The following is a 15,367-nucleotide window of genomic DNA, read 5'->3' as shown; positions in this document are numbered from 1 at the left end:
AAGTCCATTCATACACAGATTTTTTTTTCAATAAGTATACTGAAAATTTTTTTGGAGATTTGCAACAGTTTGAAAAAACTGACGAACTGTGTAGCACAGAAATTTTTTTTTTTTAATTTCAGAAAAAGGTACATCATGAATACATAAGATATATACAGGTTACTAGTCTATTTATGTGTTAATTGTTTATGTTATTGGTAAGGCTTCCAGTCAACAGTGGGCTATTATTATTAGCTATGTTTTGGAGGGTCAAAGTTATGCATGGATTGTCAATTGCACAGGGGATTGGTGCCCCTAACCCTACCTTCCATATATAACTTCCTCTGTCACCTGTAAGAAAAACACAATGAGTTCTGGAATGTGTGGAAGTGACTAAGGGAAGTGACTGAGCCAAGCCAGCCCAGGCCATCTGTAGGCTACAGACTCAGCTGCTACCTAGGTCTCTTTCCCTTGACTTGCCCATGAACTAATGAGAAAAGAACCATGTCATGGAGAAGCAATAAATACAACTCCCTCTTTCCCTGCAAAAAGCTGCTGCTACACTTCAACAACTGTCACTGTGCTATGTTTGCAGAGCCTAAGACAAGCCAGGCCCTGAGTTAGGGCCTGAGATGTGGAGGGCTCTCAGGCATGTTTCTCGTACTCTGTGAGTTCCTGTCTCTGGGAGCAACTGGTCAGGTCCAGCAGCAACTATCCAGCAACACACAATGGGGCACGTATCACAAGCAGGACTACACTGCGACTTCCATAGGCCCTAAACACTTTTCCCTTCCTCCATAAAAAATATTACAAGTTATATTTCTCAACTATGTTTTCTGATGTTAAGTGAAATTAGACATTTTATGGCCCCTAACAAGTGTGTGCTCTAGGCACTGTGCTTAAAGGATAAGTTGTCCTTGGACATATGACAGTCTCTGGCGAGGTGCCGAGGAGACAGGTCGCCCTCCATTGCCAGGGGAGGTGGCAGGAGGGGAAAAAGCACCAAGGAAGGGAAGCTGGAACAGAATAATTAAATGCCAGGCTACAGAGCCTGGACCATGCAAAGCAGGCAGAGCAAAGAACGAAAGCCAAGCACATATGAGGCACGCTCTCCTGGGAGGGAAGCCCCATGGAAGATAGAAACGGAAGCGGCAGAGAGAAGCAGATGCCTGTGGCATTATTCGAGCAATGCCGTGAGCTGTGCACGGAAGCAAAGGCTGCAGCTGTCCTGCTCACCACTGAATCCCAGTGCCTGGTACCTAACAGCTACTGAACACATGCTTGATAGATAAACAAAAGATGAATAAACTCAGGGAGTAGCAATTAACATGGAAAGGATAAACAAAGAAGTTACTTTAAAGGTAAAAACCAACATTTTTATAATCTTCAATGATTCTATACAGCCCATCTTCCTTGTAATTTACGAAAGTGACTGAGAATTTGACTGTGGGCTTTGGTGTCTCTCTCTCTCACACACAGAAAGAATCACACATCTGCAGAGCCACGGGCAGCACGAGCCACGTCAGGCCTCTGAAGCTGCTGGACTGTTCCCTTACCCTCCGCTGGTGACAGTGGAAAGCTAGGGCTATCAGCTGGCAGGGAGGCTGCCACTCATGCTGTACCCAGGCCTGGCACTGCTCTTCAAGGGTAGAACAGAACACGTGCCCAGGAGAACTTAGCCACGATCCTCTCCCTGGGACAAGCAGGAAGGAAGGAGTGAACCAGCTACAGAGGTTCAAAGAGGGGTTCTGACAGAATGGCCAACAGGAGGGGTAAATGCTGTTTGATGGCAGAGGAAGGCAGTAATAAGAGAATGAGAAGTAGGTACAATATGGAAGGTTTCCCGAGATAAGGAAAGAAAAGGGTTCCGAGGATGGAGGGTGTTGTCCAAGAGAGAAGAATCTCTGATGAGGTGCCAAGGAGAGAGACAGGTCACCCTCCACTGCCAGGGGAGGTGGCAGGAGAGGAAAAGGCAGATGTTCCCTGAGCCAACAGAGCCACGGCCTTCTTCTTCCACATCCTATGAGTCTCCGTGAGAAACAGTCCTTGGACCTGGTAGAGATGAGGGCCCAACAAACTCCCTCTGGGCAGAACACAATCTTCAATCTGGTCTGAACAAGGATATTCTTCCAGGCTGCTGAGAGCCCTGTGGGACCATCTTTGTCTTGGAAGCCTTTAGGTCAGATACTCAGACAGCATCAGGCTGAGGAGACCAAACATAATGTGTAGCTTCTCCACTGGAACAAAGGCTAAAGGTAAACAGAAGATGAGGGAGCCTAAAATAAGGCCAGCAGCTTTCTCCTTAATAAGATGTCAAAAATATTAACAAAACTTTAAATCCGTGACTACCAGAATCAGTACCCTCCCTATCACCCATAAGACCAAGCTTGAAGACACACTGAAGACAGAAATTCCACACACCTTTTTAAAATTAATTATAAAGGTGCTCATCAAACCTGGTACACAAAAATTCCAGATACTATAGCATGCCAATGGAAAAAAAAATTAAAAATGACATTAATAAATGTAGAATGATACCTGCCTATATTCCTTTTCAAAATGACGTGGAGGAACAAAGCAGGAAGAAAGGAGAAAGAAAAAAAAAGACAAATAGACATCAATCAGAGCTACGCACTGCAAGTTTCTGAGAAAATTATGTACAGATAACTGCATATTTTAAGTTTATATGCAGATATTATACACAACAAACTCTCTTTAGGCTTCTATAAAATGTTTTAATGGACTGTGAAATTCAATTGTTTAAAAAAGCAAGAAAATATTTTTTGAAAAGGAATACAAAATATGGTTGTCTTACGCTAAGATATATATATAAGAGCTTGGTGTTCTCATCATACAGGGCAAAGAGGTTGTGACAAAGAGGAGAGATACCTGAGGATAACTATGATTACCCAACAACTATCAAAAGCATTATCTAAAAACAGAAAATGATCATTGAAATACAATAATATTTCCCAAAGTAAAACTGGTACTCCACTGAAATCATCACCAACATTTATTTTCATTTACACCTCCTTTAGTGGTGAGATTACGAGGTTTCAAAATCTTTGTAGTTTGTCATCAGGCAAATGTTTTAGCTTAGGGTGGTTATTTTTTTTTTCCAAGTTCAAAGGGCCTGTGGTAACAAAGCAATATCCTGTTGAAGCACCATGTCAGGTACAGAGTCAAGGTGCTAAAAGTGAAGCAACCCTGCACTTCCAGGCAGCTAACAGAAAGAGGGAACAGGCAAAGACAGCCTTTAATAGCCAGGCATTCAGACAACCAATACTAATGCCTCAAACAGCTTTACAATGCCTCAATTGTAAAGCTAATCAGACAATTCACTAGATGTAATTTTTGGGTTAACTCTCTTCCCTTTTCTGGGTATTCGTTTTTCCACTGAAAAAAAATGAAAGAGTTAATTAGGTAACTTTGGTCTTTTCCAATCCTAAAAGCTACCATTCTAGACTCTGAGCTGAGTACAGAAATCTAGAGGGAAAGAATTAGAACCCAGGGACATACCCCTTCCAGACTTCAAACTGCAACAACCCATTTCAATGCTGATCACACAGCCAATCCCCAGGCCACAAAAAGCAAGATTACATGTGGAAAAACAAAGCCAATAGCCAGAAGGCTCAGCTGGGACCTGAAATCTCCACGGCACACAGCTTTCCTCTCCAGGTGAGACTTTGGTTAAGCATAGAAAGAAGAGGAAAAAGTCAGCCCTAGGATGATTATCAAAGAAAGTTAGATCTGGTTCAGTGTCCACTGAGAAAAACATCCCAGTCATTGTGTAATGGTGACAACTCCACCAAATTCTCCCAAAAACAGTAGCTCTGATACTGTGAAGTCTCTGAGATTTCAGAGGGCTTTTCTAGCAAATCCCTGCATTCTATTAGCATCTGAGCTTATCTACTGATTTAATACCTATGTAAGTTAACCTGCTTTTCAAAAAGGATCCACCCTATTTATAATCTCCACTGCTAAACACACATTAACTTCTGTTTAGCAAGTATGTAACTAACATATTTTCCATTCTAGTTACTGAACAAATATGTTTACAAACTCAGGAGACTGCAGCTATTGAAGTACTGACTGTCTGTGTCACCTGTGACATTTCACAAAGTCTGCAATATGGGAGAAAAGGCAGGTGCCCATCAGAAGAAAAATTACAGCTCCACAGCCAAAAATCCTCAAGGAGTAGTCAAAACATCCACTCCCAGAGAGCAAGGCCAACCTAGAATTTCTAGTTAACACTTCAGGCAATGTTTCTCAAGCTTTTTAGTTGCAACTTTTAGTAAGAAAAATATTTTATATCATGACCTTTATATATAGTACATATATATATATCTCTCTCTCAAAAGTTTAAAAAATATATTCTTAGGTTATGTATATATGCTGATAGTATCGTCTCCTGTTTCTTTTTCTTAAATTCACTAAATTAAATTGAATTCATAACTGTGAATCCACTAAATTAAATTCATAACTATGATTACCCATTTGAAAAACTCTGCTGTAGGACACTAATTCTATTCAAAATATCCTCTGCCTTATCAAGATTTCTTTTCTAAAATGTGGCAGAGGAAGGTGATCAAACTCACCTTGAATTGTATTCCAAATACTGAAGAAGTCCTTTCTCACATCAAGCAAATACAAAAGTTACAAATTACAAAAATGACTACAATACTTCTTGGTAAGTGACTCAGGGCTCCAGGCTGACCACTGTCCCTCAGTGCAGCGGGAGCCAGGCAGGTACCAGGTCAGTACTTCCCATACCTCATCCGGTAGTGGAGCCGGAGGGACATCTTGTCATCAACGGTGATGGTGCGATTTGGAGCATACCAGAGCTTGGTGTTCTCGTCATACAGGGCAAAGAGGTTGTGACAAAGAGGAGAGATACCTGAGGAAAAGTAAAAAAACACATCAGAAAATCAAGGCTGATACATTTGGCCATCTGTTTCTAAACCCAATATATGCAAAGATAAGGAACTCTCTCATCCACAAAGAATCTGGGTCACTCATATCCTCTTAAGGCAAATAGACTTCCGACCAGGTTCGGTCAGGCTGTTTTGATCATAATCATCAAGAACTATGACTCCCCAGAAATATGCACTGTAGCTCCTGGCAAACCAAATTTAGATCATTTAAAAATAAAACTCTGATGATATTTCTCATTACAGGTATCCATGACAGAGTCTTATCAAATCCAGCTTTAAAAAAACCCCTATCTGAGAGGTTCACAGATCCTGCCTGATGTGCACTTTGCTAATCAGAAACACTCTGGGAGTTGGGGAAATCTTCCATCTGTTTCCTACAGAAAGCACTTAAACAATTCTAACACGCTCATGATTATACATCAAACATGCAAACAAATTCCTGGCAGTAGTATGCAAAATGCATATTAGAATAAATAATAACCAAAGTGATTTTTGCCAGTGATTAAAATCTATTGCCATTAATAATAAATATACTTCTTAAGTACTCTGTATGATTATCACAAATATTTTTTATTTAGTAACCAACTAGCAAGAAGATATATGGCTTCACAAAGCTGGCCCAACAGTGCTCCCCTGCCTCTCCACTCCACCAGTTGCCTCCGTCAATAAGAGAATGATGGGAAAGACCAGGGAGATTATGAAGTCACTCACTTCTACGCCCATGATTAAAATTTTATGAACCTGTAACATAGGCAGGTTGGGGGGAGAATGACTGCCAATAATCAGCTATTACTGATATTTTCATAAGCAGCCAGGCCTCAAACTAAGATGAGGTAAACTTAAATGACAAAAAACCTGGGAGAATATGAGGTAATAAGCACTTGTTTCCCAAATCGGACATCTGCAGTGAGACTGACACTGACAGGGCCCCCTCCCTGGCCCAGCACACCCAGGCGGGGACTCTCTCCAACGCAGACACTGAGTTAAGAAGCTACAGATACCTTGGCAGCTATCTAGTGCTCTCCTGAACACCTCAATCCATGCTTCTCAAGCAATGTGAACAGTTACCCTTCAGAAGTTATAGTCTTTCTTATAAACCGAGAATATGGAGTTAAACTGTAAAGGGAAGTTTTCCTTGGGAACATAGGCAAATGGCTTTTGGATTCAGTATTATTAGGACAAATAATTCAAATATGCTATAGATTTTCATTCATAAAGTGGCTTTTGTGGACTGGGCTGGAAACCCAGCCTTTCTTTATGCATATCCACATTTGAATGTGCACCAACACTTACATATCTGAAGTGTAACTTATTTTAATCATGGAACCGTCTGTAATTCTAACACAGGTCTGATTCTAACAGTAGTACTACCCATAAACACAAAGACCAAAGACGTATCTCTTTATATAAAAGTACTGAGTAGTAAAACAATAATACTAACATTTACTGAGGGCTAAGTGTCAGGCATCAGGCTAACAGACTCTAAATTTATTGTCTTGGCCGGGCACAGTGGCTCAGGCCTATAATATTCTCAGCACTGTGGGAGGCCCAGGCAGGTAGATCGCTTGAAGTCAGGAGTTCAAGACCAGCCTGGCCAACATGGTGAAACCCCATAGCCAGGCGTGATGGTGTGCACCTGTAATCCCAGCTACTCGGGAGGCTAAGGCAGGAGAATCGCTTGAACCTGGGAGGCGGAGGTAGCAGTGAGCCAAGATCGTGCCACTGCACTCCTGGGTGACAGAGAAAGACTCTGTCTCAAACAAACAAACAAACAAACAAATAAATAAATAAATAGATAATTTTTTGGCTGAGTTTGGTGGCCCACACCTGTAATCCCAAAACTTCGGGAGGCTAAAGCAGGAGGATCACTTGAGGTCAAGAGTTTGACAACAGCCTGGGCAACATATCAAGACCTCCATAAATAATAAAAATGAGCCAGGCATGGTGGCACATGCTGTAGTCATAGTTACTTGGGAGGCTAAGACTGGAGGACCTTTTGAGCCCAGGAGGTCACAGTTATAGTGAGCTATGATGGAACCACTGCACTCCAGTCTAGGGGACAGAGCAAGACCCCATCTCTAAAAAATATTAAAATTTTAAATTTAAAAAAAAGTATTACCCTTTAATCCTCCTAATATCTAATGAGGTAAATACTGTTTTGACCATCTTGCAGACAAAGAATCTGTGGTCTCCTGAGATTTAGTATGATTCAAGGTTACTCATCTAGTAAAATGCAGAGCTGAGAATCAAACCAAGGCACAGCTACTGAGGGGGTGAAGCAATGAGAACTAAACAAAACTTTACCCCACAGAGGTGAAAAACAGGAAAGAAAACAATACTGCCCTCAAACATCACTTTCTATAGTAACAGTGAGAGCTACAAGAACCTGTGGCATTCAGTATGTATTTCTGAAATTGATGAGTTTCTGCAATATTCTGTTGAGCCAGTTACAGAAGAGACACCACTCATTTTCTATAAGGTAGGCTAGAAACCGACACCCCAAACTGGCTGACCCTAAGCCCAGAGTTATAGGAGGTCCAGCGACTGTGTCCATCCTCAGACTCACAGGCTCTCTCCTCTCATCTCTTTCCCAGCAGCATCTTGGTCCCTCATTAACAGCAGCCCAATGATTCTGCTACAATGACCCTTGCTTACAAACTGAGTGAGGTTGATACCTGCTGTGCTGATGGCAAGAAGCTTGGCGAAGAGAATAAACAATATAAACCAAATCTCAAGGGGAAAGTGAGAAAACAAAAAAACAAAGTCTTAAAAAAAACTTTAGAACCACTGATTTACATCTAGGTGTTCTGATAATTACAAACACACTTAAAGCTGCTGTCTAAAGATGGTTATTTCTACACATTGCGGCCTAGTCAAAACAACTTGACAATATTACTGGATTTTTCCCACTAATAATCTATACACCTCAGCCCATTTTATTCTGTGTCAGGTTTAGTCAGTAAGAGCCTACTACGCTCTTCCCTATACCATAAGCCTCTCCCCTTTTCCTGAAACTCTGGTGTGTGAAGATTTTAGGCAGAAAGACAAATATCAGAAAGAAGGTAGGTTTTCTAAACAAGCTGTACTACTAACAAGATAAGCAATTCTTAAAATAACCAACCTATCCCCTCAGAGTTGTTCTGAGGGTTAAAGGTGGGATAAGTAAAGTAGGGATCAGGCTGTACGGCATCATAAATGGCTACTTCATCTTCATAAAACGAGTTGATCGAACCTTTTTAAAACAGCTTTGAGATATAATTTACATATTATAAAATTCACCAATTTTTAAGTGTACAATTCAACAGATTCTAGTGTATTTACTTAGTTGTACAACCATCATCACAATCCAAGTGGATTAGATCTGTGATTTAACTTAATTTCTATGATTTAACTTGTCATTTAAAATCAGGCAAGCAAAAACTGCCAATGTCCTCAAGTTCAAAGGATGAAAGGGACTTTGGTTTCCCACCTTCTGAGGGCAACAGGCTAACTTTAAGACAACTCTCACTTGAAAGGAGAAAAAAAAGCTTGTGTTGTTGAGAGCCTCGTCCTTTTCACAACTTGGGAACTTGACTAAGCCACAAAGCAACACTCAGCTTCTCACTTCAACTCAGCACCACGCATGGGAGGGCAGTCACGGCAGCAGAAGGAGGGGTCAAACTTTTTAGGAGAAGTTTCGAATAATTATTAAGATATTGAGATATGCTACTTGCTGAGCAGGGACTTAGTCCCAGGTGTTTTACGTAGCACCTCATCTAGTACTGATATTATTCCAACTGTACAGATGTGGGGAAATGAGAACTGAGCCTGGATCCACAGAAGTCAAGCGTCATCCCCTGGTATCTTATAGTTCATTAGTGACGGAGCAGAAAGAAGCCATTCTGCAGATGAAGAAAGTGAAAAGCGAAACCCTCAGAATTAGAATCACTGGCCTAAGGTCACGTGCAAGTGGCAGTGGCAGAGGCAGGGAGGAACCTGACTCCAGAGTCCACAACTCTTTCTGCCCAGCAGCGCTACAAGGGGCAAAGACCCCCAGATCTTCTTCTGAACTAGTGTGTTGGTGAAACCCCCAGCCCTGGGCAGCTGCCAGTACTCACGGCATGCCTGTGCAGCCCTGATGCACAGTTCCTCTGCTGTGTACTCTCCACTGCCCAGCCGGAGGGGCTCCCTGTCCGACAGATAGAAGATCACTTCCACCCCTGGCTCAGGGGCCTCCAGGTTCACCTCAGTCTTCTTGGAGCTCCTCATTTTAGCACAGAAAGCCATGGCATTGCAGTCCTCTTTTATATTTAGATACTGTTGTGGAAGGAAAACAAGACTATGTGGTCACTCTATGTGCTAAAAGTTCTTATGGCAAAAGGGAGTGTTCTGAAGGTAAAAAAGCAGAAACATTTGGTGTTGGTATTGGATATGTACCTCTCCCCTGCCCCTTCCCTTCCTGGAAACCAAACATGTCAGATCTCATAAGAGATGAAACCATGGAAAATAATTATGCATACTAATTAATGAATTGTAATTTATTAATTATATATTTTCAAAAATCAGAATAATTTTAGACATGGCCTGAATTTATTTTCTCCATTTGCACCCAAGTTGTAATTGAAAAATGTAGCCCATTCTGGAACCAACAATGTTAAAGGACTGATTATTAGTTACTAATTCTGCTGCTGTTTCTACTGGAATCACATAAGCTTTGAACAGACTTATGGCAAGAATCAGCGTTTTAATTTCATGTCCATCTCCCACTAAAAAGCAAGCATGGTGAGGGCATGAACCGTATCTTATCTCTCTTCACATCCCCACCTGAGACACTGCACACAAAATGATGACCAATTCATGTTCATAAGTCACATGGAAGGGTCATAACAATTAATGAATGGAGCCTGGTACCTATCACCCCAGGAGGAACGGCAGGACTTTGACGCAGCAGCAGGAGGGCAGGAGGAGGCCTTGCTTTGGAACAGTTAGAAAACCCTGGTGGAAAGCTTGTAAGTAAGTAATTCACATAAGCACCCTCCAAAGGGAGAGCAACTAGGGCCAAAGAACCAACCTCAGCAACTTAGCCTTGGGCAAGGCCAGAAAGGAGGAAAGAAAGGAGGGAAAGCCCTACACATTCTTTCTTCTTCTTGCCCAGTACCAATGGGCTACAAACTAATTCGCTGACCCCACACTCCTACTACTTTCTTCCTGTCTGCCAAGCCAACATTCACTTAAACCCCTAAAGTAATTTCTCCATAACACATATCAGATCCTCCAAGGGCTTCCCATTAATCTACAGAGCAATTCTGAGACTCTGAAACAGAGCCCTGCCCCATCATCTGGCTGGCCAGCCTTCCTCACCTTATCTTCTATCACTCTGAGCTTCTTGCTTCATGCTTGAAACCCACAAGGCTGTCAGTGTTACTGTATCCTCCCCTACCCAATGCTACTTCTCACCCTCCTGCCTTCACTCACACTGATTCCTCTACAGGAATATCTTTCTACCTTATCCCTTGCATGGCAAACTTCAACTTTCTTTAGAATTCAGCTCAGATATCGCCTCCTGCAGGAAGCCATCTCTGAACCTCCATCCCATTCCCTAAGGCCCTCGCTTCCTGCTCTTAAACTTATCCCACTGCACTAGCCACAGGAAATTTAAGCATCTTACGCACATGCTGTGAGTTCCTTGAGATAAGAACTGAGTCATTTTTCTCTATATCCGTAAGAAGCACAGAGGCTTACACATAATGGGTGCTTGCAGAATGACCCAAGGAGGCTCCCCCAAACAAGAAAAGTCATACAGGGCAGACAGCAGTCACAGTTCTCTTCACCAAATTCATTTGCTTGGTCTATTAGCTCCCCTGGTGAGGAGAGAGTCTGAAAAGAGGGACATTAACCAGATATGCCTCAATGCTACAAACTGAGAGGTATTCAATTTTAACTGTTTAATTTCCAAATAAATCTGACAACCAGAATCTTCTGGAAACCAGCTTGAAACAGTTAGTTCATAATTAACCTTGAAATTCAGATCAACAAGCAAGACCACTTGAAAACCCAGCACTGAACCCCTAACCCCATCCCACATTGAAAAACTGTGATGGAAAACAGAGTAGCTAAAAGCCTGCTTCATAATGTAAGATAAACCTTTGTCCTTGAGAGTCTTTATAGACGTGACAGGGGAAGAATCCAAAGACAGTGTTGTACCCTCTAACTCTAAGGAAATAAACAGGCAAATGCATGTAATTATATATTTACAGGATGTCACATTGTTTGAAATACGAAAAAATCGGCTGGGCGCGGTGGCTCATGCCTGTAATCCCAGCACTTTGGGAGGCCAAGGCGGGTGGATCACGAGGTCACGAGATCGAGACCAGCCTGACCAACATGGTGAAACCCCTGTCTCCACTAAAAATAGAAAAATTAGCTGGGCGTGGTGGCATGCGCCTGTAATCCCACCTACTCGGGAGGCTGAGACAGGAGAACTGCTTGAACCTGGGAAAGCAGAGGTTGCAGTGAGCCGAGATCACACCACTGCACTCCAGCCTGGTGACAGAGCAAGAGTGCGACTCAAAAAAAAAAGAAATAAGAAAAAATCCAACTGACAATGTCCAGTAGGAGAGGACTCACTAAACAAAACAGGCAGGACTACTATGTGGCTGTCAAAAAGGATAACATAAAGCTGTATATGAATCAATACAGAAAGATGCACAGGACATTCTGCAAAATGAAAAAAGCATAATATGGATAGTATGATCATGCATATGCACAACATGTATAATATGATTATGCACATGTGTATTAAAATCTAGAAGAACGTACAATAAATTCTTAATAGTGGTGAACATCTAGGAGAGATTACAAGGGAAGTTTAACTTTTACTCTGTACCTCCTATACTTTTGTATTTGAGTTTTTTTTAACCAGCATACTCAACACTGGGAATGAATAAATACATCAATTTCAAAAAATTAAAGGCAATAGCACCAATAGCCCTACAGCCTCAAGAACACGGTTTCATCAATTTTTTTAAAGCCAGATATTTTCCTTTTTTAAAAATATGTAAATCTACATACCTGCATTTATTCAGCTGTCCAGTGTTCTCCAAGAAGCAAACTGGATTTTCTTCTCTACTTTCCAAAGCTACTTCAGAGAAGCGCTAAAGACAAAAATAAATAAATAAATCAGTGGCAGAGGTAATTGCATCTGAAAATAAGAGCGCATTTTCATTAAGGAAGCAGCCCAAACCATAAGCAGGCAAGAAAAAGCATTTAGGAGGAAGAAGGAAAAAAACAAAACAAAACAAAAAAATGGCCTAGGACATCAAGAGGACAGAGAGACATCTTAGGGTGCAAACATCAAAGAGGATACTAACTTCACCGCATCAAGAAAGGAAGCCAGGGATTTTTGCTTCCTGACATGGAGTGTCCTGTCCAATGTAAATGAAGATTGTGTGCTTTTTCCATCAACAGCCCCTCTCCTGATTGTGTGAACAATAGTTTAAGACACCCAAAAACGTGCACTTTAATTTCTCATTCCTTCTAGAATTACCCTGCCCCAACCTTGTCTACACACACACAGCTTTGTATTATTTTAACAGCTTTCCTTGTTGCTTCTCACAAATTCTTTAACAGTAGAATCCAATTATTTTTGCAAATAATAAGCTACCAACCTTGGTGATTCAAAATTGGTTCTCAAATTAACAGTGATTATCACCTCAGTTTTCTGTCTGGCCACTCAACACATTTTATCAGAATCCAGTTTTAGGAAGAGCATAGTCCCAGGCATTACAGGGCAGCAGCGAAGGGGGAGAGGGAGATGGGTTGCCTCTGAGGCCACGAGGCCAGCATCCCCACAGGGCCTTACGATAGAAGGTTGGAGACAGCACAAATGGAAACACAAAAGCAACCTAAAATCAATAGTGTGAGTGCGTCAGGATGTTATTAGCTCTGGTGACTGACACTGGCAAGGGCTGGCTTGGGAAGGCTTTCTGCAGTGGGTAAGACTTAAGTAAAAGTAATGATGGAAAGCCTGGCAGGGGAGACAAGTATGAATTTGATTGTAATGACTTTGATTTGGCTATTTTGGCATGGCCAATTTTAACAAGATTAAAATCACTGCACAAAAGTTTTTTAAAAATTAATATAATCAATTGTTTTAATTATGTGAATAAACACCCTGCCCTGCCTCAGAACAGCACTTAGAAACTAGCTACATGCTAATGCCTTGCTTCTGCTCATAAGCAGGACTTCAGATGCTACACTTGTTGAAGAGATTCACTCTTTCAACAAGTATTTTCAAACAGCTCTGCAGAAACTAAGCTAATTCAAAGGACAAGGGCAATACGGTCCCTGCCTACGTGGAGCTTACAGTCAATAGGAAGAATGGAATCAAACTAAGATGTACAGAAAGAGGTCATTACAAAGAGCTAAAATGCTATGAAGGAAAAGTAGAGAACATAAAATAGAGGGAATGTGATCTGGTCTGGGGCTCGGGAGGGAAGGGACATAGAGTTAAGATGCAATGGATGTCCATGGAGGTGGGGCATGAAGCCAAAAGGGAGATAGCAGTCTCAGCAAAAGGATCAGCATGTGTGGGGAAAAAGGTCCTATAGCAGAAAGGAGCTAGGCTTGTCTCTCCCGTTGCTTGAACAGGAAAACCTCACAATACTCCTTTTTACACTTGGGCACCCAACAGCACTAGCCAGTCCATAGGCAGTGCTTGCTAACTGCATGTCTGGAGCCTGTCTACCCCAGGTTTCCTCACGGCATACCGTTACCAGCTGCCAAGGATCAGTGAAAACTGACCAGAGGGGAGTACTGAAAAGCATGCCTCAAACCGGGAAAGGGTAACACACAACTCAGCCTTTTAGGACAGGAAGAGACCTGTAAGTTCCACCAGGCCCAGGCTCCATTCAGAAGGGCTACCATATAAACCTTTTTAGAACTTACAAAAGTGTTTTTCTGTTGTTGTTGTTGTTGTTTTGTTTTGTTTTGTTTGAGCCTAAGTCTCACTCTGTCACCAGGCTGGAGTGCAGTGGCATGATCTCAGCTCACTGCAACCTCTGCCTCCCAGATTCAAGTGATTCTCATGCCTCAGCCTCCCGAGTAGCTGGAACTACAGGCATGCGCCACTACGTCCAGCTAATTTTTGTATTTTTAGTAGAGACAGGGTTTCACCATGTTGGCCAGGATGGTCTTGATCTCTTGACCTCGTGATCCATCCGCCTCAGCCTCCCAAAGTGCTGGGATTACAGGCGTGAGCCACCACACCTGGCCAGAACTTAAAAAGTTTTTTAATATGCACTGTCAGACCATGTGTTACTTCAACTTAGGAGTCATGGAACTTCTCTTAGCCTCATGTAAGATTCAAGGATCTGACTAAAATCACTAAGATTCTTTTAGAACTAGAATTCTACAAAAACCAGTAATCAAGGAGAGTTTGGTTTTCCAATCATTCTGTCTCTTCTGCAAGCAATACTACATTGCAATCACATTATACCTAATCTTCAAATCGACCTCCAGTATTATTGAACACAACAGTAAAATGGTATAGATTTGTAATGCTTAGGCTAGAGATTAAACTCTTCGAGAAAACAAGAACAGCAACAGAATTTCAAGACAATATGCATTAACTGTGATGCTTTTGAATGCCGATTCAACAACAACAAAATCTCTACTCTCAGGGAATTGCCATTCTGATGATAAAAATAGAAAACACACACATAGCACTTAGAAGACATGGGAGGCACTGTTCTAAGCACTTTAAACCTAAGGCTGCTGATCCACTTTATATGAAATGACAACTGTCCTCATTCAGGATGACAAGCGGTTTTTTTGTGTGTGTGCTACAGCATTTGTGTAATGGCTTCATCCAAATAATATTTCTTCTAAAATAAACCAGACAATGTGATCTAGCTGATTATTTTTAGAGCAAGTAGAAAAGAAGCAAGATCAGTTTATATTAATAAACACTTTGGATAATTCCAAGAAATAAATTCAAGTTTCTTGCTGCAATATACAAAAGGGAAAATCATCAATGCTAGAAAGATTCACCAGGAGCAATCACAAAATACCCTTTAAAAAGAACATGATTTACTGGGTTCAATTTCCAACTCAAATGAATATAAAGACACTTAGAAAACAGGAAGGACCAGGAAGAGTAATCAGAAGGTTTTTGATGATAGCAGTGAATTCTTCCACCCTAATTTATTTATAAAATTGTCAAGGATTTGAAAGAAAATACCTTTCTTTTGGTGACAGAGGATTACTTTTGTAGCTCAATTTTGTAGGTGCTGTTTTACATGAAAAAAAAATCAGGGAAATTTTGTGGGTTACTCAAATTGCTTTAGTTTACCACAGTCTTATAAAAAAGACAAGTATATCTGACACTTTCTCAACGAGGGAAAAAATAAAAGAAACAAGACACAATTCTGTGGGTTGGAACAAAGCCTCACTGCAATAGATAAAATGTCACAAAT

The 15,367-nt window shown here is 41.3% G+C and overlaps 1 protein-coding gene across 12 annotated transcripts in view; it reads right to left on the bottom strand.

Annotated features, from left to right (window-relative positions):
* The window catches only part of JAK1 (Janus kinase 1), a 232,544-nt gene that overhangs the window by 40,664 nt on the left and 176,513 nt on the right, over nt 1-15,367 (bottom strand). For all 12 annotated transcript variants that reach the window (XM_063698003.1, XM_055349995.1, XM_055350020.1 and 9 more), the window contains 3 exons: nt 11,964-12,046; nt 9,011-9,209; nt 4,753-4,876 (listed from right to left, as the gene is read on the bottom strand). In XM_063698003.1, the coding sequence (XP_063554073.1) occupies nt 4,753-4,876; nt 9,011-9,209; nt 11,964-11,969 (329 nt within the window). In that variant the 5' untranslated portion in view covers nt 11,970-12,046. The remainder of the gene's footprint in view (nt 1-4,752; nt 4,877-9,010; nt 9,210-11,963; nt 12,047-15,367) is intronic.

Source organism: Gorilla gorilla, chromosome 1 (genome assembly GCF_029281585.2).
Source record: "Gorilla gorilla gorilla isolate KB3781 chromosome 1, NHGRI_mGorGor1-v2.1_pri, whole genome shotgun sequence".
NCBI classification, from domain to species: Eukaryota; Metazoa; Chordata; class Mammalia; order Primates; family Hominidae; genus Gorilla; species Gorilla gorilla.
Note: the sequence above shows the minus strand (reverse complement) of the source record. Positions and strands in the feature narration are given on the sequence as shown.